Source organism: Oratosquilla oratoria, chromosome 22 (assembly GCF_046742065.1).
Source record: "Oratosquilla oratoria isolate Oo_2021 chromosome 22, ASM4674206v1, whole genome shotgun sequence".
NCBI lineage: Eukaryota > Metazoa > Arthropoda > Malacostraca > Stomatopoda > Squillidae > Oratosquilla > Oratosquilla oratoria.
In genome coordinates, this window is record NC_134798.1 from 47,426,523 (window position 1) to 47,452,259 (window position 25,737).

General features: G+C 41.2%; 1 protein-coding gene across 1 annotated transcript; it reads left to right on the forward strand.

The window, feature by feature from the left end:
• The first annotated feature begins 553 nt into the window (after positions 1-553).
• Positions 554-24,328, forward strand: LOC143037530 (venom protease-like). The gene is made up of 9 exons (XM_076205910.1): positions 554-701; positions 13,818-13,997; positions 16,021-16,185; positions 17,345-17,433; positions 19,260-19,366; positions 20,269-20,434; positions 20,692-20,785; positions 23,278-23,450; positions 23,881-24,328. Exons 1-9 carry the CDS (start codon positions 620-622, stop codon positions 24,043-24,045), a joined length of 1,221 nt encoding a protein of 406 aa, XP_076062025.1. The 5' UTR covers positions 554-619; the 3' UTR covers positions 24,046-24,328.
• The last annotated feature ends 1,409 nt before the right edge of the window (positions 24,329-25,737 follow it).

The following is a 25,737-nucleotide window of genomic DNA, read 5'->3' on the forward strand; positions in this document are numbered from 1 at the left end:
ATATCTATATATATATATATGTATATATCTATATATCATATATATATATGTATATATCATATATATATATATGTATATATCTATATCTTATATGTGTGTATATATATATATATATACACACACACTGAAATATAGAAAATTTTCGGAGCACTTTTCAGGAGTTCCCACATGATGCCATGGGGGAGGGAATATACTAAAGTAATTAAGTAATCTAATATTTCATTATCTAAATCAGGATTATTCCGTGCGTGTTTGCATGAGCACCCACGCGCGCGTGTGATGTGTGTGCGTGTACGCGTGCCCGTGCGTGCCCATGCGTACGCAATCATTATATAAACAAACTGAAAATAAAAGATCATTTACATACATACAATCATAAATACTCGCCTAACTACATCAATTTACATCATAATATCTACAACTTTCGACACATCACCCAAATCAGAGATAATGCGTGGGTGCTGGCGTGAAACACGATGAAATGGGGGAAAAAAGAAAACGCACCAAAACAGTTGCATGTAGGCGTGCACTCGTGCGAGCAAATACACGCACTGGCAACCGAGGTATAAGATCAGCGGTCAAGCCAACTCGGGATCAGTCGAGGGAAAGGAAGAGCAAGATGGTGTGCGTGCGACCAAGTGAGAGGCTCGTGTTCACAGTGCTGCAGTTCCTCGCGGTCATATCGAGTGTTTTCCCACAAGGTGAGTTCTCAACCCGTTTTCATTTCGACAGTCTTTGGCCCCTGAGGGCAAGGATGGGGTCCCCAGGCCTTATAGCCTGTATGTTATTGTCTCCTCCAAGCTGTTCTTCCAATGCAATAATACGTCTACTTTCCCCCCACAATAGCTTGCACAGAGTTCTCTCTGGACGTGATGGTAAATGGTACTGACCTACCTGATCAAAATTTGATTCAAACGGGATTTAAACTATCGGTTAACTGAATACAACTTTGATCTACAGTCGTTGCTGTGTACTAGGATGGTTGGCCACATAGCCATCGGAAGCTTCGATTATAACTTGAGTCTTCAGAAATTAAAACAAATCAATGCTTAGATATGAAATTAAAAAAAAAACGCAATGTTCCGACACAATCCTGAAATAAAATTCAGAAAACGCGCGCACGCACGCTCGCACGCGCACACACATACACACACACACAGAGACACACACACACACACACAAACCTCCCCCACGCGTGCACACAAACACAATGAAGAAAAAACCCAGCAAGCATTCAGAGGCGGGTACTGGCAAACAAATCCACAAAGCACACACATTAATGATATACACACAAACCAGTCATATTCATATACTGTATGTTAAGCCCTCTACTGCCTGGGTTCTCTCTACCTTTACCTACCTCTACCTCTATCTACCTCTCTCCCCAAGCGCAGCACTGCACCTATGCATCAACCTCTGGTCTTCCCGTAGTCTGTCCTTGGGCCCGGTCAGGGATTTTTCTTTCATTCTGTATGTTCAGCCTGTTTGTTGTCCAACGGTTTGTTTGTCACTGTATCTCCCTGAGTCCCTCTGTTTGTCTGTCTGTCTGTCTTTCTGCCTGTCTTTGTCAGTTGTCTGTTTCAATATGTCTGTTTCTCCGCCTTTGTCTTTGTATTTGTCTGCTTGTCGTTATCTTCGTATGTCTTACGTTATGTCTGTATTCCATCTTTACCTCCCTGTCTGTCTCCTTGTATTTGTCTCTTTATTACTATCATTATATTCCTTCTTTTACCTCTGTCTTTTTTCATCTTTATCTGTTTGTCTTTCCAATTTTGTCTTAACATTTGTCTGTTTGACGTTATCTTCATATGGATTCCTCTATCTTTGTCTATTTCATCTTTAACTGCCTCTTGCATTCGTATCTGTCTCTGGCTTAAAGAGTACTTTATTGTAGCTACATGTGCAGACAAACTTTTTTCAAACCTGCAAATGACAAGTGACAAAACCACATTTAGATTCAAATATTTGTCGAATTATTTCCGTATTGAGTGACACTAACTTCCTGGTATGCTGCCTCCAAGCAATTTCATTCAGTTGTGTAGCAGAATATAAAACTGTTCAAATATGTGGGGGTCAATGTTTTACCAATACAAAGTGAGATTCTACAAACAAATGAGTGTCCTCGACGGTTTGCGCTTATATACGAGTGATTAATTATCGAATTAATCTAATTTCACAATTCTGAAAGAAGAAAGCCCCCTATTGATGGAACTGATAATAGAAGTAAAGTATTTGGTTTTTACGATATTCATTAATCATAACTTCTTACTTACTCTGTTGGTGTTTGGGCCGCTTGCCGACCCCTCACCGGCGATACTATCTGCCTCCATTGTCGTCGGTTTTGCGCACTTGTCATCCAGTCTTCCGTATTCTCCATCCCAACACTTCTTAGGTCTTGTTTGATGTTATCCATCCGTCTTCTTCTGGGTCTTTCTACTGATCTTCTTCCACCGATAATTCTTTCCGTCATGACCTTTCTTGGAATTCTATCCATTTTCATTCGGGCGACATAACCAGCCCATTGCATTCGTCTTACCTTTATTGTATTTGCGATACTTCCTTGATCTGCCAACTCTCTCAGTTCATGGTTGTGTCACCGCCTCCATGCTTGTTCATCTACATCATACACTGGGCCAAATATCTTCCTAAGGACTTTATTTTCAAAGACAGATAAAGAGTGCTCCATTCTTTTTGCGAGACTCCATGTTTCACATCCATATAGCAAAACTGGTTTGATAATGGTGTTGTAGATCTTCAGTTTTGTCTTTTTAGATATGTTCGCTCTTCCCAGGACTTTTTGGAGACTGTAGAAACATCAATCAGCTGATGCTATTCTGCTTTTTATTTCTGTTTCCATATTATTATCATCAACTATAGGTCCAAGGTATTTAAATCTTCTGCACACCCCATACCTGATATTATCTATTCCTAATTGTTCCCCTCTATTAACGTCCTTTTCCATTCGTATTAGCTCTGTTTTTGCATTGTTCACCTGTAATCCCATTCTATTTGCTCTCTCTTTAAAGGCCGTGAAAATCTCTTTTAACCCTTCTAAGGTTCTGTCTACTAGGTCTATATCGTCAGCGTACGCCAAGACATTTACCCTTTCGGTTTCAAGCACCACTCCATGATTCTCCCTTGGAATCCCTCTAATAGCCCTCTCTAGTATCAGGTTGAAGAGCAGGGGTGATAATATACATCCCTGCCTCAGTCCACTTATTATTTCAAACGAGTCAGTGTACTTATTACCGATTCTTACCATTGCTCTTGAGTCCTCATATGCCGCCTTCATTAGCTTTACTAGCTTTGTTGGAATGTTCAAATCTTTTAGTACTTTCCCACAAGGCCTGCCGGTGGACACTGTCATATGCTTGCTTATTATTATAACTTCTCATAGCCTAATGAAATATTCATTTAGATACTTTTTTATTTAAATTTATTCTTTCACGGCAATTATTACAATTTTCTTCATCGTAGCGAGAAGGTGCCAGAAATGTCATCAAAACAAACCACTAAAGACGAATTCGTTTTCTCCACTGTACTCTCGATGTCGATTTGTTGCGGCTCTAACCACCCCTCCCCCTCCCTCCCCCGGCTCGTGAACACCAAATCTAAAACTTTATTTCCAATCTCAGCTTCTCCTGGTGTAAGCTGATGTTCAGCCAAACTGTCAATTTCAGATTTTTCTGTTGTTGACGTCAGACGATCTTATTCAGCTTGGAGGGACTCTGAGAGGGGTCTCGATTGAAAAAGAATCCCTCCAGAAAGGGGTCCCCACCACCATCTCAATCTTGTACCCGAATCATCTGTTGGTTCTCGTGATAAACTACAGTATGAAATACAATAACATTTTCAAGGAGTATTAACAGACACAAAAATCTGTCATCATTCATTTATATCATGACACTTCTCTATTTGATTATTTTAATTAATCACTCACCAGGAGATTTATTGTTCATTTAAATTCCTCTAAATCTATTTATCTATATATACATATGTATATGTACCCACATATATACTCACCTATATACATATATACCCACCTATATACATATATACCCACACACATGCATACAGACCCACACATATGCATACAGACCCACATATGTATATACACACCTACATATAGGCCCACACACCTACATATAGAGCCACACACCTACATATAGACCCACATATATACACACACATACACACAGACCCACATATATATACATATAGACTCATATATACATAGAGACCCATATATATACATACAGACCCACGTATACACATTGAGACCCACGTATATACATATAGACCCACATATATACATGGAGACCCACATGTATACATACAGACTATATATACCAACAAATATATAGATACACGATCAGCGATTACATTCTAAAGCTAAGCACGGAGATGAAGAGTTTACGCCAGGCGACTACGACACAACCGAATATGCCACCTTTTCCCTGTGTGTTTGGTCATCCAAAATAAGTTAGCAGACATTGGTAGCCATTGGAGCTCGAACACAGGATTCGAGTCTACAAGGCGAAGTCGATGCCATGCGCACCATAGCTGTTTTCTGTGTCACGCGCAGTTGTTTTTTTATGTTAGACGTTTTCATTAGGAGAATCTCTTTCACAGTCAGTGTCGAACACCATCATAGTTTCCGTTAGGTGATCTTTATTCAACAGAAGAAAACGCCGACCGCGGTGTTGCAGACGTTTTTGCGTTTTGTTTCGTTTTGTTTTTTACCGTCTACACCGGTGTTTCTCAACCTTTCATGCTTTGTGGATCCCCTTATACCGACTTGTGTATTCTGGGGACCCCTTGATACGGGATTAGATAGTATACAGGCACGTTTTCTAAGCATTTAGTGATAGACACATATTATACAAATCATCGCCACATTCAAAAGGTGGCGATGATTTGTATACTCACTTGAAAAAATGGACATCTTGATTAAAACACATTGTGTCATCATGAATTATAAAAATGAAATCGAACCATTTCAGTATTAAATAAAACATGTCGAATTCTTCGGCCTCCGGACCCCTAGTTGAGAAACACCTATTTATTGCATTCCCTATTGCCCTTTACTTCCTGCCTGGCGGCAGTCAGAGGATAAGGGTAAGTTCCACACGCTACAGAGCGGGTCAACTTCTTTCTTACCAATATTGTCCTACTTCCCTCTCCAGACGATTCTCTTTGTCTGGGACAACCGACCACTCACATAACAGCGCGCAAGATTGCCCGCAAGGATAGAAGAGCTAGTAAAAGGCAGTCCATTAGACCGGATGTGACGTCAATCGTGAGCTGAACTGGAATTTGTCGACAAATTCTAGGAATTTGATTTGGCTAGGAATTGGAAAATACGAAGTGAACATTAAGTACAGTGAAACGAGTTGGAACTGAAAAATTATTCTAAAGAATTAAATCAACCAAACTGAGTACATATTAATGAACTTGCATGAAATAAGAGGGACTGATGTGAACAGACAATGCAATATGTGTCTTCATTATTTTGTAATAATTCCAGTGAATCGAATTAAAATACAGAATTAGGAAACATAAAATAGAGTTTCAAAACTATTGAAAGCGACAAGTTTCCAACAATTTTATGATAAACAGCTGTAGTGCGCAATACCTCAATGATACACATCTTTATTAATCCACAGATTTAAATTCTTTGGGCTTTAGGCTGCCTAATAATAATAATGATAACTGGTTTTCTGTTGCAAAGAAACAATTATCTGGACTTGTGGCTAGTTAATAATTGAACTGGAATAAAATATTTTTATTTGTAAATCACTTCAATTCAACCATTCAATCAATTGAATACATCAATTACCTGCTGTGGAAGAAGGCGATGGGCAATTCTTTTAAACAACTGAGGGTCGGATTCTGAATAACAAAATTGCTTGCCAAGCGAAGATCACGTGGTTAGCACAAGAAAACACGGAAAGCAATTTGCGTTAACTGGACCGATCACGCAACGGCTTCTGGGATGCCGCCTCCCGCGTTTCCGTACCGGGTGGTACGACCCGGGGAAAACCCTCGCGAAGAAGCTCTTCGCCGAAGGTCAAGGCCAAAGGTCTTTTCGACTTCGTGGTCCTCAACCGGAAATACTTCTTCGAGCGAATCCGCCGTCGTGACATTTACACCTTTGGATTGGGCCCCCAGGTGATCCTGCACCTCTGACAAATTTCCCAACAAGTCGAGAGAAAAACAAAGGAAATTCCCTAAAGGCGATATGTCTTCAAAGGAAGAAGAAAAAACAGGAAAAGTTGTTGGACATGTATACCTGCGGGTCTTACTTATAAATGCGTTGTAGTTATGGTCATGTGTACGTAAACACACACACACACACACACACACTTCATATATATACACATATACACACACACACAGTATGTATATATATATATATATATATATATATATATTATTACGTCTTTTTGCACCCTAAAGATGGAAATAATTGTGTGTAGGCACATGCGCACAGGAGTCCCGTACATTGACAAAAAAAAATAATCCTCTTACTCTTGTAGTTAATTTTCCGCCCTCCAACAAGAATCAAAATGTTCTCCTCTAGCGTGCTTTGTTCAATCATTTCATCTTCCATCACTTTATTACTGTCCTTATTTCATAGTTGATATGCATCATTCATAACTGCTAGTTCTTGGTATTCTCAAATAGAAATATTTTTAGCATTTCTTGTTGTTTGGTTACCGGAAAATATTTCAGTTCTGCTCTTGATATTCTCAAATAGAAATATCTTTTGCATTTCTTGTTATTTGGTTACCGGAAAATATTTAAGTTCTGCTAGGACCACCCTCAATAGTTAGATTATCTTGGGGCACAGTTTTCAGATGTTCCGTGCGTAAGCGTGCGTGTGCGTGTGGGGTTCGATTATCATATGTACCAACATTTACCGTAAATCGGTTAGAAACTTATGCCAAGAGACACATAATTGCGACCAAAACAGTCACCTTTGCCACGTGAGCTTTAACTGCCAGGGCAGGTGGCAGTCACTCACCGATTGCATCTGGATTCGAACCCAGGTCGGTGCGAAGGGATCGAACCAGTGCGCCAAGGAAGCATATGTATGTACTGTAGTCTTCATTTCCAGTGTCAGCAATACAATAATTTCAAAGAATTATGAAGGAACTACTACATACAGAAATGCATTTAACACTCGACGCCAAGAAATAATTTGCATAATTACACTGAATCAGGTTCGGATGTCCATGAAGATGAATAGAATAGATTGACGCCAGAGAGGTGATAGGACAAAGTACCCCTTGGCACGGAGTCGGGGTGGGTGTTTAATTAGACGATCTAGGAATTTCCAAGAAAAATTGTGTATTTTCCTTCCACTCCTGGACGGAAAACGTGCGTGCGTGAGTGTGGGTGGGGTGAGGGTGTAGGGAAACCCGCGAACCTCCTTTTCATTGAGGAAGTAGTTTCCACTGAATGAAATAGTCTGCCGGCGATGAAAGGAAAGAGATCAGTAAGCATGAAAGGTGTTTAACACCTTCGTAAAGCCGATGTACTTTATAGATTTTTAGTAGGTTTCGCCAGGTTAACGAGGAAGTGTTAGACAAGGCGTACTGGTTATACATTCCTACCCAACCTTTTCCTCCCGTACGGCCTGCCGCCAGGCGATTTAATTAATCTCCGTGGCACCTTTCGAAAAAAAAAGGTGCCTGAAATAAGCGGATGTGGGCGAGCGAAAGTCTCTAAGCGTCATGAAGGCACATGGAATCCTGTTCACAGTGGTTCTTAGCCTAAGCAGGGGGGGGGGGTGTCCGAGGTTCACTTTAGGGGTCCTAGGATGGACTAAGCCAAGAGTTCTCGGCTCTTTTGTAAGTCCAGATTCCAAATGGAGTGCCCCCATACCATGTCTCCCATTAGCTCACCAAATCATCATCATCGTCATTGTCATAGTCACCGTCATCATCATCGTCATTGTCACCGTCATCATCGTCGTCATTATTGTCGCTGTCGTCATCATCGTCGCCGTCGTCGTCATTATTGTCGCCGTCATCATCGTCGTCATCATCGTTATCATCCTTGTCATCATCATCGTCGTCACCACACTCATCATCATCATCGTCACCACAGTCATCGTCACAGTCATCGTCATCATCACAGTCAGTCATCAGTCATTGTCATCACAGTGATCGACATCGTCATCACAGTCATCGTCACCACAGTCATCGCCACCAGTCAACATCATCGTCATAGTTATCATCGCCATCGTCATCATTGTCATCATATGTCATAGTCATCATCATCGTCATCATCATCATTGTAGTGTTTCGTTCAGACACAATAACCTTTTTGTTAGACTGTTATCAAACACTAAAACAATACCCTCTAACAAAACAAGACAAACTAATTTTACACAAATAAATCATACACAGTTAAACAAGTTTTAACAAGCATAATTTGTATGCTCACAAGATTAATTTTCATAATATACACAAGTTCATAGTATAAACAGGCACTGAATTTACATACTAGATAATACGGGAATGAAAACCAACAGAAAGAATACACACTTGTACTGTACACACCTGTTCCGGTGGATTGACAGTCTAGGAATGGGGGTACGTGATCTTCACCTAGATGATAACTTTCGGTTATGACGTCGGAAGGTGACGTCGTAGACTACTCGCTCAATGCTAACGATCGGTGCGACAGCTAACGACCAATGCAAGACTTTAACGACCAATGCGACAACTAGCGACCAATTTACTATAACAATCACCACCACCGCCATCATCATCGTCATCATCATCACCACCACCACCACATCATCATCATCATCACCACCACATCATCATCATCACCACCACCACATCATCATCACCACCACATCATCATCATCATCACCACCACATCATCATCACCACCACATCATCATCACCATCATCATCACCACCACCACATCATCACCATCATCATCATCATCACCACCAGTCCTACTAGGTGGCAATATGACTTCAACAGATGCCAGTTACTTGTTTTTACACCTCGCAATAGAGTGGTAATTAAATTGTAAAGACGACGGTCACAAGCTGTCTTTTTTTTTTCCCCAGCCATCCAGACTTTACTTCCCACATTCCAAAGGAACACTCGAGGGAGTCCCCGGGTAACCCCAACCCCCTCTCCATTGAGGAATACCCATAAATTATGTTAAATGAAATGCATTAAAGAGTAAAATTCTATTGAATGTGGTATGTGGATGAGTCTGGGTAAATACGTGAAGAGGAGGGAGGAGGGAAGAAGAGAGGCACGGAGGAAGAGAAGGAAGAAGAGAGAACAGGGAAAGGAAGGCAGGGGGACGAAGAGAGGAAGTGAGGGAGTGAGGGAGAGCATCCACAGGTGGGCAAATTAATAAAACAATGAATAATGGAACGAGAGAAGCTTTGTACTGTATTCGTGTAAAGCATAAGAGAGTTGCGCAGACTGATCAGGAATTGTTGGAGATATCTTGGATGTTTTCCAGTGTAGGTTCTTTTCACAGTCCACACGAGTGATAGACTGACAGAAAGAGAGAGAAAAGGGAGGGTAGTAAATAGAAAAAAATACAACAAATGAAATAAAAGAAAAGAATAGGAAAGAAAAACTTGAATGAAATAAAATAACCTATTGAAGACAGGATAGGGGGGAGGGGGGCATTCAAAGTTGTCATCCCGAAGTGACCCCCCCCCCCTCCTCCTGCCCCACCACGGGCAGCTGGATCCGTGGGGAAGTCCGATTCAGTCCGGCATAGGCCGACAGTGTTGTGATCAAAAGACGTTCTTCTATCACTGAGGTATGGTGGCATAGCTCGTTGTACCTTGTTCCTTAGCAATGAACTGAGTTTCAAGGCCCCATCCTACCGTACAGTTGTCGCAGTTATGTTGCACAGGTATCGCTTAATCCTTTCGACTTTTCTGAATTAAATTGTGAAGGTATGGATTTCGATTAATCAGTGATTACTATTTTATATTAAGTGAAAAAATTATACTCAAGACGAACTTTTCTGGACTTTATTCGGTTCATCTAACACGCACACACACACACGCTACCACAGCGTCTCGTGGCGCAGTGATAGCGATTGCAGCCGCCACTACGGCGGTCCGGGTTCGAATCCCACCCAGGGCTGAAATAATTTCACTATCGTTGCGCTGCGGGTCGTTATTCCAACTCTTGTGGACGGGGAGGGATGTGTGTGTGCGTGTAAGGTCACAGCATTACCCATAGATCGGTCATATATGAGCTCTGAGCTCTCTTCCGGGAGGGTAATAGCTGTCGATCATGAGTCTAACACGTGATTCAAGACCATGGTGAATGGTGAATCTCACACACATACACACACATATACACACACACAATCATCAATACAAGGAAGAAAATCATATACAGCAAGCCCTAATACAAAGTGAAAGACATAAGCAAAATGGAAAGAACATCAACCAAAATTACTTCCCAGCCGTAAATGGTATGAGGAGAAACTGGAGGCGACTTGCCAACATTAAAGGATCGAAAAGAATGTGAGATTTTGTTTTGTGGTGTTGAAAGCACTGAAGGTAACAGAGAGGATCTCCTAATCTGGGTTAGTGGGACATCCAGTTCATGGTCACAATCTTAGATGATAAAGATAAACAAATAAATAAATAAGTAAACAAATAAAAGAATAAATAGATAAATGAAAATGAAAAAAATTAAAATAGACATTGTCTGAAGGATGTAAAAATATGCATTTTTTCATACAGATGTGTATGAAAAAGTCCCTAGGAAAATATAATACAAGCTGGAACCCTGGCCGAACGAGGCATGATTTCTGGATATCAAAAGAAAGGGCCACACGAGCGTATCTCCCTTCATGTATACTACAACTAGGTGAATATAACAACATAAATGCAGCTCCCCGTACAGATGCATCAATTTGCGGAAAAAGTCGAACAAACACACACACACACACACAAATACACACACACACACACACACACACACACACACACACACACACACACATACGGAAGAATGAGTAAATTTCCTTCAGAAGCTTACGATCGGATCCAGTCCGGCCACAAATATGCTCTTGTCTTAGGAAGTGAATGCCCCCCTCCCCCTCTAAAAATGGGGGTCTCTAGTAGCGGCCGGTTTGCTTCAAAAGCAGCGACGTTCATTATGGTGACTTTAGTAAAGAGCCGGGGGAGCTGTGACCTCAACAGGACGACAGCGGCTGTGGCTGATCCCTCAAATAAGCATCTGCCGCATCTGTGGTGGCCTTAACACCGGGAGGGTGGGGGGAGGTTGCGGCTGCGTCGGCTTAAAGCATGAGAAAGCCTCCTCAGTTATCACTCGAAATGACTCATCACAAACTTCCCAAGGAGGACGACACATCCACCAAGAGGGATTTTCCCGCAGGTTCGACGTACCCCTGAAGGGACGGAGGAGTCTGGAGGAGGAGGTTGTCGGAGCAATATTAACATGAAGTTCAATCTCAATATACTGTTGTTGTGGTTGCACTGTGTGTGCGTGTGCATGTGTGTGTGTGTGCATGTGTGTGTGTCTGTGTGTGTGTGTACGTGTGTGTGTCCAAATCTTTTTCTTGGTTTTATAAAGTCACCTGGCGACAGCAGGAACAAAATATACAAATCGTTAATACAAGGAAAAGGATTAATTAAGGCGAGTTTAACTCATTGACGGTGCAAATTGTTTTTCTGGACCGTACATAGTTGTTTGGGGACAGCCAAAACAAGGTACAACTTTGCATTTTCTCTTTTGTAGTGTTATCTATTTTCACGAGAAATTTTTCAAACAAATATCTTATCTAAGTTTCCAAAAACAATGTCTCTTATCATTTAGTATGCATACTTAAAAAAATGTCATTTAGTATATTGCTAAAGTTCTCTATGTTACTGATATAATTATCAATCTCCGCCTGTTTTCTCGTTCTTTTCATCCCAATCTATTTTCTACAGTAGTTCTTTCTTCATTTTCGTAATTCTCAAAATTGATATAAAATATCCTGCGGTACTAGAAACGATCACCACTCTTCAAACACAATGATAATGCATGAAGAATGAATACAACTGATGACGTCACTGCGGAGCAGACGATGCTACGGGTAGGTTTTGGGAGAACGGCTGAAGCAGACGATGTTTTGGGGATAGGATCAATGGCTTCAAATTGCAATGAATAAATAACGAAAGTTTTTGTGTAATCTATTTAGCTATTATTGACTCTGAGAAGCACCAAAAACTAATTCCGGTGAAGTTAGACAATTTTTATTAACAAAGTTGTTACCCTTTAATGGCGACTCCGCATAACAACCAAAGAGAAAAAGGACACTAACTTCAAGACTCATCAGTGACAACAACGATTTTCTCAAATAAATAAATAAATAAATAAATGAATGAATGAATAACTTAAATGAATAACTTAACGAATTAATAAATAAATTAATTAACTAATAAATAAACACTAATTAACAATAATAAGATCAAGTAAATAAATAGAATGATAAAGCAAAGTTATATTGATAAATAATGAATAGGTAAATAAACTAAAAAGATATAAGTATTCAAATGAATAGATACATGAATAATAAAAACAAACGAGGAAAATAAGAAATAAAGATAAATAAAACAAACAAATACACAAATGATTAAGTAAATGCATGAATAGTATTAGACGATCTCCCTTGTACTTCCGAGACATTCTCAACACCTGAATAAAATAACTAAACGACAGCGCGAACGAAAGGACGGGTACTTGCAGGTAGGTCAGTGATCAAACGAAACATGTTTAGCATTTGAAATATCGATGGCGTCACACACACAAACACACACTGCTAAGTAGCATAGCCTGAAGGCAGACAGGAAAAAACAGTACAAGTACTGCCTTGTAAGGACGTGGTAAACATTTACGGATTCAAAACTTCCAATGAATTCGTTGCTGTACGAGTATTCCTTTTTTTTTTTATTAAATGTTATTCTATCTATCTACCAAGGGCTTTTCCCCCCTTATAAAGGCTATAGCCATCAAGGGCACGCACCCACTCCCACCCATCAGCCATTGTATCCTCTTCATCTCAGCTCCTCGTGGTAGTGAAAGAATTCTGCCTCCGGAGATTCCCATGCGAGTCATAAAAAGCGACATCGTGGGACGGAGTGATGGGATTAGGGATCCTACTCTCTGCATACTCTGTATCCTACGAGAGGTCAAAGATTCTCAATTATATCAACGACTAGATTGTCTGATTTTGTTCATTCCTTTAAATCTTGTATCTAAACGTGTGATTCTCTGTAACTATGAATGCGACGTACACACTCATATACACTGTGTAATGCATATATATATATAATATACATATATATATATATATATATATATATGTATATACATACATATATATAATGTATGATATATGTGCGCTCGTGCTTGCATGTGCGTATGTGTGTGTAGCTGTGTGTGTGTGTGTGTGTGTGTGTGTGTGAGTGAATGTGTGTGTGTGTGTGTGTGTCCAGAGTTACCAACGTATTTCATATCTATAACCTAAATCCCAACGACATACATTAGTTTATAACATGATAATTACCCACAGCTATCACGTACGGAGGATTGTTTTCTTGCTCAGTATCAATTTAGGTCATTTCCCGTGTGGAAATGTTTATATATCCTGCGCTACCTAAACAGATGAATGTGCGTGTGCGTGCGTGTGTGTGTGTGTGTGTGTGTGTGTGTGTGTGTGTGTGTGTGTGCGCGTATGTGAAGCCTTGTCCACATACTTTAATCTAAACCTCCCGTCTCCTTCTGGCACCCAGGCATCAACTTCGGACCCGGACCAGCCCGCAAGCAGTGCCGAGTGGCGGGCACCAACAGTCCCGGACGATGCGTCAACATCAAGAAGTGCCCCTCCGTCCAGGAGAGCTACCGGAGGCACAGGCCCACCATCTGTTACTTCAGGGGCGTCGTGCCCTTCGTGTGTTGCCCCTTGGACCCAGGTAAGGAACCCCCAGGGACGGCGGGAAGGGTCTTCGAAGTTCAGAGACGCAAGTTCGAGTGTGAGATTATGGGTTGCTGGACGATCTCTTCTTCTCTGTTATGGGCCAGGTTTACTTAAACATACTGCACATACACACACGCACACACACACACACACACACACACACACACACACACACACAGAGAGAGGCACACGCACACATGCACACACGCACACATTCACACGCGTACTCGCGCACGCACATACAAAAGAGGCGCCTACCTGTGGCCAAAAATGTCACCTTTGCCCTATGTGTTCAGACTGCCAAAACAAACATCTGTCATCGGTAGCCGATGAATTCGAACCCGGATCCACGACAGGATAGAAGCGCCGGTAAACTACAGCCAAGAAAAACAACAACAACCGGATTCACGTTATTGCTTAAAAAAAATCGTTATTCCTTACGAGAAAAGCCAGCCCTTAGTGACTTTCTCTCACTCCAACCGAATACAACAGGAGAGTAGAGCCCTCCCCCCCCCTGCGACATCTACTCCCACCCTCCTCTCCCCCACAAGACAACACCACCACCACCCTCTCCACGTCGTGAACCTCCCCTCTGTTGAATGAGATTGCTAGGCGACAGAGGGAATAGAATCACCTGACGGCAGCCATAATGAAGGGGGAAATGTATCACCAGGTATGGACGGGGTCGGTGGAATCACAAAGGGAACCACAGAGATAAATGAAATAATCTGGTGGAAAAAAAAAATGACACCCAGAGACGGAAGATAATTTCGCCTGAGAAATCTCCTCCATAGATCTTTTATTCTCCTTTGGAGCTCAATTAAAAAGGATAAATAAGAATGAAAAATAATAAAACAAAAGAAAAGAAAATTCAAATTATATCAAACAAAATAACATAAAATAAAACAAAATACTTAAAACATATATTCAAACATATAAATGAAAAAACAAAATATGAACACACATATAGATAAATAAACAAACAGATTAGTAAACAAACAAAATCTCTTGACTCCAACATCCCGTCCCTCGTCCTTCCTGTCGCGTTGGAACGTCCGAAGTTCTACCTGTTTCTCTGAGACCCTCCTCTCCCCTCCCTTCCTCGTTCCCTTCCTTCCTTCCTTTCTCATCCACCTAACAATCATCTTCATTCCCTCCTACTTCCTTCAGTTTCCCATTTTTCTTACGTTCAAGTTCAGCGAGAGCAAATTTGGAGCAAACTTGGACCGGTTCAGGTTATAACGATGATCTAAAAAACCCGAAGCTAGACTAGACTGCCCGTCTCCCTCACTGCCCCCCCCCCCCAATGGTGTCAAGGTCACGCTTCCTCCTTTCCAACACACACAGACACAGACACACACACAAACACACACACGTACACACACACATATATATATATATACATACATATATGTATACATGTGTGCATATACATATATGTAATTATATATTTATATAGGTTAAATGATAGACAAGTAGATAAGCGAGTAAATGATTACATCAATAAATAAATACACGTAAACAATTAGATAAATTAATCTATCTATGAATAAATGAATGAAATGCTGAATAAATGATTAAATAAATGAATAACTCAATGAATATTTTAAATAAAGTGGAAACAGAATTAGAATAAAATTATGAATAAATACGTAAATCAGACAAAATCGAACTAATAACTGAGCCTCACATTCCTTAAGCTTCCCATCATGTCAATTCAAATAACACAGACACTCAGTGATGAAGCCTCTCCTCCTCCCTCTTCTTCCTCCCTCTCCCCATATGAGAGGTATTGTCTACATAAGTCTTATCCAGTCAATACATTAGGGACCTTTGGTGACACCCCTACGGCCCAGTCACACATCATTCTTTTATAATTTGAGACCAATATCCCCCACTGATTAAATGATGATGATGATCACATTTAACTAAAACTACTCCTGTTACCCTACTCAAGGTCAGAATCGCTGGTGATAAAAACATAAAATCATCATCATCGTCATCGTCTTTCGTTACAGAGCCTGTGGACACTTTCCTCGTGGGAGGAACGACCAATCCACCGGACTCGGCTGAAAAGGACACGACGACGGAAAAACCGCCGCCGCCGCCGCCACTTACGTTAGGCCCCATCACCTTGCCATCTACTCCCATCATGGACATCTCGCACCCGGATCTTGATTTCGGTAAGAACATTTAGTGATTGAATTAATTACACACATACACACACACACACACACACACACATATATATATATATATATATATATATATATATATATATATATATATGTATATATATATATATATATATATATATATATATATATATATATACATACATACATTTTTAATTCACGGTAGTCATCATTTCTACCTCACAAATCCTCCTCCACATTTCTTCGTTCTAAATTAGGCTTTCATGATAATCCAGATTCCTCTCCATCATCCATGCCATTCAATGGATTGTAATGGGTTACAGTTGATTACAATGACAAAGGAAGATGAAAGGAGACCTTTTGGTCCACAGTGACGTCGTATGAAAAATAAGTAAATAACAAATAAGTAGATAAGTAAATAAATAAATTAATTAATTAATAGGTAAATAGGACAAATACAATAAACATAGAATAGATGAGCAAATAGATCGACAGATGTATAAATGAATTAATAAATAAGCAGACGTAGTAGTTCGCTCGTTTGTTTCTATCATCTGCCTATACTGCCTAAATCATGACAGCCAATCAATAGCAATTACAGGAAAAAGGGGCGTGGCCAATTCTGTCACCATCCTCATAACATAACCTTTGGGACTTTGATCGTCCCTTCAGGATACAGGGACATTTTACAGGACTGACACTTATAATTATAATCTTTTTTCACATCCCTTCCCTTTATCTTATTGGTTACTCCCCAAGTCATTCAAAAACTACGCTGACATTTTGAGCTTCTCCATACAATACGTCACATGCAATCGACAAATCATTTCGTAACTGTTCTGGAAGTTTTGTAGATTGTCGCGGAAATATGTTAGGTGCAATTGGTGAGACGCGTTCACCGACATTGTTTGAGTACATTAGTACTTAATTCATCTTAATTTACCTTATTTTATCTTGTCTTAACATACCTTAATCAGTGAAAGAGGGTTAATCAGTGGCATCCCTGAAAACTACAAAAAAAATACATGACAAAAGACGACTATTTCTTTCACTAAACATCTACTCTAACATCCCCACACCTTGTAACGTATCACGAACTTATTCTTCCAACTGTACGAGACGAAGACTGCAATAGTGTGCGAACGAGAGGTCTGTGACGTGATACCTTGCGACTGTTGTTTTCCAGAGTGCGGCAAGGCGGACCCCGTGAACCCCATCATCTTCCCTAAGGTGCGCAACGGCGTCGAGGCCCTCCTCCACCAGTGGCCCTGGGCGGTGAGTTCGAAACTAATCCTCCAAGTCAGAACCCCTTGGGTGATGGCCAAGGGTACCCGTCTCCGTCGTGACGCAAAGGACCCTCCTTGTTCCTCCAGAGCTTTGTTACAAAACTTTCTTGTGTGCCAACGAAGTAAAATCATGTAGGCCTACATACGAGTATGGACCCCTTGCCTTAACTTCCTAAGCCTCCAATACGCCACCAAGCGCAGCAAGCGGTTACGAATGGTCACACAGAGGAAGTTGGAGATTTATGAGTTATCTTTTTTAAGGTGAGCTCTGGGTTTCGCGTGCCAGATTTTGCACGCGTGCCAAGGGTTGCCCACCCCTGCTATGGGTCTTTAGTCCACCATTCGCTTAGTTGTGGGTTCGAGCCCCTCACTTGTTTCCGATTCCCAACAGTAACTGTTAACTGACCCAAAAGTTCAGGTACACAATAGAGCAAAGGTGACGGCTCGGGCCGCAGCTACTCAGCACCTCCTGACGTAGGCTCCTTACTACCTTCTCAGTTGGATTTCCTTCATGGTCAAGTGCAGAGGCTGTACCACACCACAGGGGATAGTTAGATCCCGAAGTGGACCATTAAGACTAAACTCGTACTGGGTCTCGATCTCTCCAACTGACACGAGAGCGGTCTGAAAGTCTCGGTCATCAAGAGTCGGTTGTGCTTTGTAAATTATGCGAAAAGTCGCGCGGGCTCAATCTCCTAACGGTCTAACTAACCTATACCCAATGTCAACAACAGCTTATGACCACAAATTCAACCTTATGTCCCCTTGCCATAAAGCTTAACTTCTTGGCATTTACATTCCCTACATAAGACCATAAGAACATAAGAATGAAGGAGACTGCAAGAGACCATAAGGCCTATACTAGGCAGCTCCGTGTCCATCACCACCTGTCATCCCCATCCATAAAGTTGTCTAATCGTTTCTTAAAACAACTGATAGTTTCAGTGCTTACTACATGGTTACTATGTCTATTCCATTCGTCGATCACCCCATTAGTAAACCAATTCTTACCTATTTCCTTCTTAAATCTAAATTTGTCCAGCTTAAACCCATTACTGCGAGTCCTACCGAGAGGGTCACTTGCGACCTAATAAAGGAGCTAGACGGCAGTCACACTAAGGAGTTAATCGAACTAGTTTAACCCTTTCACTACCGACACGATGCGAGTTAGAGCGTCGCTACTTGCGGCGGAGGTTAAGGTGAAGGTAGTTCGAACCATGACGTTAGCGAGTTGGACCAAGGGTATAGTTCATTAAATTTTACGGTACAAAGTCCTCTGTATTTGGCACCGTCCTAGCCCCATGATGGTGGGGAGTTCGCAACGTTAAACTGAATCAATCATTACTGACAGGAGTCCCACAGGCCCCCCCTACTCTAAAACTCCCCCATACATTCATTTGAAGCCCATTCGAAACCCCACCTCCCCCCATTCCAGCATCCACCAAAAAACCCATTGTCACTAAATCCTCTCAAACTAATCATTTAATCCTGTGTTAATCCCCCTAATATCCAGTGACAATAACCCCCAAACCAATCCCCAGCATCGAACAAATTCCCTAACCTGAAACGAAACCCCCATTCCCAAGCTAATCCCCGAAACACGAACTACTCCCCAATTCCCCAGCCCCAAACGAACCAATCTTAGACTAATCCTCTAATCCCAAATTCATCCCTAACCCCAAATTCCCCAACACAGACCTAATCCCCCATTCCCGAACTAACCTCCAGCTCAATCCTAATCCCCCACCAGCAAAATAACATCACCCTCTCCCGGTGAAAAATAACCCCCCTCTTCCTTCTCTCTCCCTCCCGAAGGCCATCTTGGGTTACGACGACGACGAGGACGGAATCACGTGGTTCTGCGACGGAGTCCTCATCAACCGCCAGTGGGTCCTGACGGCGGCTCACTGCGTCGACACCAGGTAAGTAACCTATCTCATCCCGTTCTCGGAACTTTTAAAGAACAGGGCCACCAGTTGCCCCTTTTTGAACAATAACGGTCCCAGTTTTGCCCCTTTGAAGAATAATGGTACCATGTAAAAAAAATGAAATAAAGAAATACAGATTAGAAGTGGTTAGGTTAGGTTTTGCCCTTTCGAAGCATAGGGGCCTCAAATCAAATAGGACCCCTTTTAAAGAAAATAGCCCAGTTTAAAAAAATACATTCGCACCACATAGCTGAATAAAATCGTCTGGCGGCAGCCAGAATAGAATGACAAGGAACTACCGAAGGTATTAACCCTTTAACTTGATTGGTGGGAGGTTCCTTTAGACTGAATAAAATCATCTGTCGTTAGACATAACAAAATTCTTTTTAATTTATTACCAATTCGCTACAGAAGACACATAGGGCAAACCTTCTAAAGTATTCTAACAGTTTATAAAATCTGACCTCAGCCCTCAAAGGACAGGAGCAGGATTGTGTATTTATGGTAGTCGACAGGTGGTCTCATTCAGGTAAAGTGGCCAGCCACAAAAACCTATAAGTCACCTTACATGAGGAAGACCCCTGTCCCCTTCTCAGGAATTATGACCTTATCACACTGGGCTATTTTTCCTCCAACCTCCAAATCATCGACGGTATCACCCACCTCCAGAATCTTTTCCGCAGTAAAATCCCCTTGGCAAACTATGTTGTTTTCTGAACAGTTTACATAGAATGTTATTTGGTATACTTGGAGGAAATGGTTTTCTTCCAGAATATCATATTCCTTTCCGAAAACTCCGGGCTGCAAATCGGAGGAAAAAAAGACCAGTGCGATAACCCTTTTACGCGATTCACTCACGGCCTTTGACTCACCACTTCGTCTCGTCCTACCTACAGGATGGCTGACGTGGTCCGCCTTGGCGAGCACGACCTCGTCAAGACCACGGAGTCACCCTCGGAGGACCTGCGCGTGGTCGAGACGATCTTCAACCCTCGATACGTCGTCCCCGAGAACTACCACGACCTCACCCTCCTCAAGCTCGAGAGGAGGGTCGAGTTTAAGGTTAGTCACCACAGAAACAGTTTTGTGTATCTGCGAGGCACACACGCACGCACACACATATTCATACTATATGTACATGCATATGCCAAAAAGCCGTTTACCCCTTATGAGGGGGAGGCAGTCAAAATATACATTCACCCTACACCCATCCCACAATACTATGGCCAGAGGCACTGCACACACACACACACGCATATATATATATTCATTTATTCACTTATTTGCACATTCATTTATCTATTCATTTCCTTCCAAAGCGAGCCATCCAACCCGTCTGCCTCCCGTGGAACAACACCGTTGGAATCCCGGGGGCCAACGTCACCGTGGTCGGATGGGGCGCCCTCAACTTCGGTGAGTTAACCTTCATGTGTGTTTATTTGGGCAGCCGCTAGGCTATTCTATTCAACTTAGACACTAATGGTATAGACATATCTTGATTAACCCTTTAGGTCTGTAATCTCTTGGCAGACATTAGCATACACATTAGACATGTGTCAGTATACACCACACTTCCATCAGCAGTTCTCCACAAAATTATCTAGCATCGTAATTCTGTCATCTCCCTCACTTACTGCACTTGAATATTGTGAGCGCCACTGCTATGTATTGAGACGACATGACGTTACAGAGTATGACATTCTCCTTGCCTTGTGAATTTCGTGCTTGACTTCAGATTTGCAGCTATCTTTATCAACATTTTCCCCAGACTTGGAACAGACATTAATGTTCTTAGTGAATATCATTTACTTTCACTTTCATCCAAATAATGGTGTAATATCGATCACATGTAGTTATCTTTTTCTATACGTCCCAAATTAATTTTCTTGTTCTTCTTCTTATTCTGATATATCTTGCTGAGCAAATCCTACAATATATCATTTTCTTGACATTTTTTTTTTCAAATCTAGACTAGAACTTTATCTGGCTCATGTCTTCATCTTCCAATGCCTGGTTTGCCTCGAGCTTGGCAAATCAGAAGTTTCTTTTCTATTTGGTGGTCCATCCCTCCATATGCGTCAGAGGTTTTCTTTATTTGAGAGTGTACGTTTTATGCAGCCAATATTTTAGGGACTTTAGTGACGTTCCTGTGATCCAAACCACTCAGTATTCTTTGGTTTTACTATCCCTCCACCTGTTTTGAATCTCTCCTTTGCCACCCGCATGAGTCAAGCTCTTCGGTACAATACTGTGCCCTGAAAAGCTGGTTATATTTGACATACCTTCATTCAAAATACTCCATTTTTTTTTTTTTTTTTTGCATCTTCCTTTTTTATTTATTTATTCATTTATTTACTTTTTGGTCTGATTTGGGTGAGATCATTTGATGCTTTACCACTAGTTCTTGCAATTCTGTGGTTATTTCTTTTGGCTTTCAGCCGTTTCTAATGTTTCATAAGATTAACTCACAGCTTTCCATATATATCTAATCCTTAGAATTTCGTTCAGTTGAGTCAATTTGAATCGAAACCACGCGATGTATGATTGATCATAAGAACACCTGGTCATTTCCTGGTCATGTTTGTGTGCAGTGCACAGCAAAGCGAGCGTCGCCAATCCAAGGTAACTCTGACCTCTGCAACAACCTGTTCCTCAAATGACCTTGAGCGGGATGGTCGGAGTCCATCAGTCGTGCTGAGAGCAACAGCTGAGCGTCTGGGCAAGTTATTTTGTTTATTTGAACATCGCGGAGATTTCCTGGACAGATGCTGCTGGGCAGTACTTTTGCCATTTTACATTATCTCTGAATTATTTTATTAATTTCATTTATCTCATGCTAATGTGCAATATGCCATCATTTCTTATATGACGAATGGGGACTTTTTATATAATAAACCTTAGGCAAGTTTAGATAAACAGACAAATTACATTTCATTGCCAATATCCAACGTTATATCTTTGGGAGCGATGTCACTTTGAAGAGGCATTTTTCACTTCTATCAGTGTCCGAAGCCTGTTCAAAGTCTTACTCCGAAGGAAACTGACTTTAGGTCATTTTCGTGTGACGTACTTATGTCAACAATGAAGGTTAGTTCGAACTCTATAACAAATATTTTTCATCTGTTCAATTGATTTTGTTAAAAAAAAAAAAAAAATGGATAAGCAAACAGTCCGTCGACAATGTCGAAGGCGACATTATCCGTTAGGTCGTCTCTCCTCCAGACTTGCTAATTCTACTTCCATTCTTTTTTCCTCGCTCTGCATAAAAATATTGATGCACCTATATGGATTAATTTCTATTTATTATTATTATTATTATTATTACTATTATTATTATTATTATTAATATTATTATTATTATTATTATAATCACTATTACAATTTTACATTTTTAGACATATGGTTGTTTGAAAAACCTTCATAACCAATATCATGCTTATCAGAGGTAATAACTGAAATCATTTTTATGCACTTTGTTTTGTTCAGAGCATCCATGTTAAAACGCTTCTTGCAATGCACACCATAAGCAATGGACCTCCAATTAATTTTGTGTGTGTGTGTGTGTGTGTGTGTGTGCGTATGTATGTGTGTGTGCGCGCGAGATTCACAATAGCATTGGGTCACGTGCTGGACTTGTGATCAGTGGTTAATACCCTCCGATATGATCTCCCTGGCTCATATGGCCTGATCTATAGGGAACACACACACACACAACTCCTTGCCCAAGGGAAAGGTTAACGGTTCGTAATGTTGTAATGCTTTTGAACCCATGGGTGGGGCCCGATCCTCGGTACCCCCGAGTTAGCAGCCTAAAAGTTTATCCATATCAGCAGCAAGAGTGCGGCTCGTGCGCGTTCGTGTGTGTACCGAAGAAATATTCCACCATAAAAACTTCTTTCCCACAGGAGGCGACCAGAGCGTCACCCTCCAGGAGGCGAACCTGACGGTGTTCGATGTGCAGCGCTGCCAGCAATCCTACTCCAGACTCAGCGACTACGAAACCAACTTCCCCCGGGGCATTGGGACGGAACTCCTCTGCATTGGAGACCCCCAGGGGTTGGGCCGAGATGCCTGCCAGGTCAGTCAGTAAGCCAGAAGGCCACTTTATTCAATACATTCGGTTGAGACCTAAATTCATAAGGAGGCCATCCACTTCGACATTATGATGTTGCCCAATCTACTTTGAGGAATTTCCCTGTTCGCGAGTTATCGTTTCGTCTTTCGCAAAAGACCTGTTCGATATGGATGGCCTTGCTGGGGTTATCATCTCTAAATCAATATAATTCTTGTAGTCATTAAGATAACCATGCTTACCCAGCAACGTCAAAGTGTCAGCTCTCAGATAGGCAGTTATGACTATGAAATTATTAATGATTATACAAATTATCTTTATTTAAGAACTTGGAATTCAATGCAAACTGTCCCACCATGTTGTCTTCGACTCTCTTGCCCCCCACCCCCATCCCCGTGAACGTCACCCTTGAGTGTTTCTCCCTGACATCCAACAGGGTGATTCGGGGGGTCCTGTGGTCTACGCCGAACACAAACACGGAACCCTGGCGGGAATCGTGTCCACTGGCTTCGGTTGTGGAGACCCTGATTTCCCAGGTATCTACGCCTCGCTGCACTACGCACCGGACCTGGCCTGGGTCAAACAAGTGGCTTTCTCGTAGGGACACGCCAACCTGTCTCCTTTCAGCCGTCGCCCACCATACAATAAGGACCTGTCGTCTGCCTTTGGGTACTGCCCGTTACGGTGCTGACGTCACGACGCGAATTGTTTTTGAACAACCAAAGCTGATGCAAAGATACTGTTCAACGTCACACAACATATCTAAACGTATACGTTATTTTTTTCTTGTATGAATGTATACTCGTATACAAATATTTATAAACACGCAGGCATGAGTTCTAACGATCGTGTGTAAATGCAATTATAACTTACAACGCAATAGCTAAATTAGTTTCATTCAAATTTTTACTTGTCCATTCGCAGTTATGTTTACTCTTCAATATCAGTGCAGAGGGATCTGAGTGAGATTTATGTTATGGAACTTCAGACCTCAAGTTGGTATTATTTCCGCAGAGGTCTACCACATGCCTTGTCGTCTTTCCTACTCTAGATCAACTCACCTCCTCTACTTCACCAATTCTTCTTAAACATATTTTTTTCAAATATAATTATTTGGCTGTTATGCAATGTACGCGCACTATTTTATCTTCTTGTAAGTAGAAATTGCAACAAAAAAATCAACATGTGGAGTAATAAACTGCTCGAACTGTCAAAGAAACAAACATGTTGGGCGAGTTGAAATTCAAGTATAAAAAAGTACATTGTATTTAATTAAAAAGCATACACTGTATGTAGATGCTACCGAACTTTGTGGTGATATAATTGGGAAAATACAATTCTGTTATTCGTAGTTTTAAACTACAGGGTATATTATTGTTACGTACGCATGTACAGCTGCACAGAAAACTATCGTTAGTAAATCACGCTAATCATTTTGACACAAAACAACGAAACTATTTGAGACAAGTTGAAGTCTCCATCGGAAATAAGATTATCATGTCATAGTGAATCCATATGAACTCCGGAACTATTATTCGATTCATATTCATTCAGAAGGAATTCGAACAATTCGAACCCCAGAAATACAAACCCTTCGGTATCATAAGGTTATGTTCATTAGCGAATGTTTCGACACCACTAATAACGATAGTTTTCTGTGTAGCTGTACATTAACTCACCTTTTTCTCCTGCACGTAGGTGTGACCACTTATGCCACGAGTGATGAACATAAGATCACGCATACAATTGTCCGGGTTAGGGAAAGGCAGGAATGTCACTTTCTTCACTTTATTCTAACTAACGAATATGAGGACTTTACACGTGTGTTCAACACCAGTACTAGGCTTACTCTGCTGCTATGCGAGATATGGCGAGCGACGCCGGGACCCCCCCACCTTGGTGTACCCCCATGCATACCCTCGCTACATACCCCATTGCTTTCTCTCCAAATCACGCATCACTCACACATGCAAAATCACGTCACGTCCATACTAACCATCCAGGCACACTATGCAACATCCATTCATGCTCTTTCGCCACATTATTTATATAGAACATGGGGCAAAGTTTAATGCCCTGGTACTAGCCTATACATTCTGCATCAAATTTAATTTTATTACTGATATGAGAAATATATGGATAGTCTTTTGCATTTATAGCATAGGGAATTTTACTTATTCAAGTTATTCACAAAACATGTTCTTGTTGTGCAATTCTGTGATACAAGCAGTGGTGTGCTAAGATAAAGGTAAAATTTCCATTTATTTTTCTATATCGAATCCCCCCCCCAAAA

Coding starts and splice junctions, on each gene's coding strand:
- LOC143037530 (XM_076205910.1), top strand. CDS start 620: ATGGTGTGCGTGCGACCAAGTGAGAGGCTCGTGTTCACAGTGCTGCAG. Junction 702..13,817: donor ATCGAGTGTTTTCCCACAAG/GTGAGTTCTCAA, acceptor TCTGGCACCCAG/GCATCAACTTCGGACCCGGA. Junction 20,786..23,277: donor ATGGGGCGCCCTCAACTTCG/GTGAGTTAACCT, acceptor TCTTTCCCACAG/GAGGCGACCAGAGCGTCACC.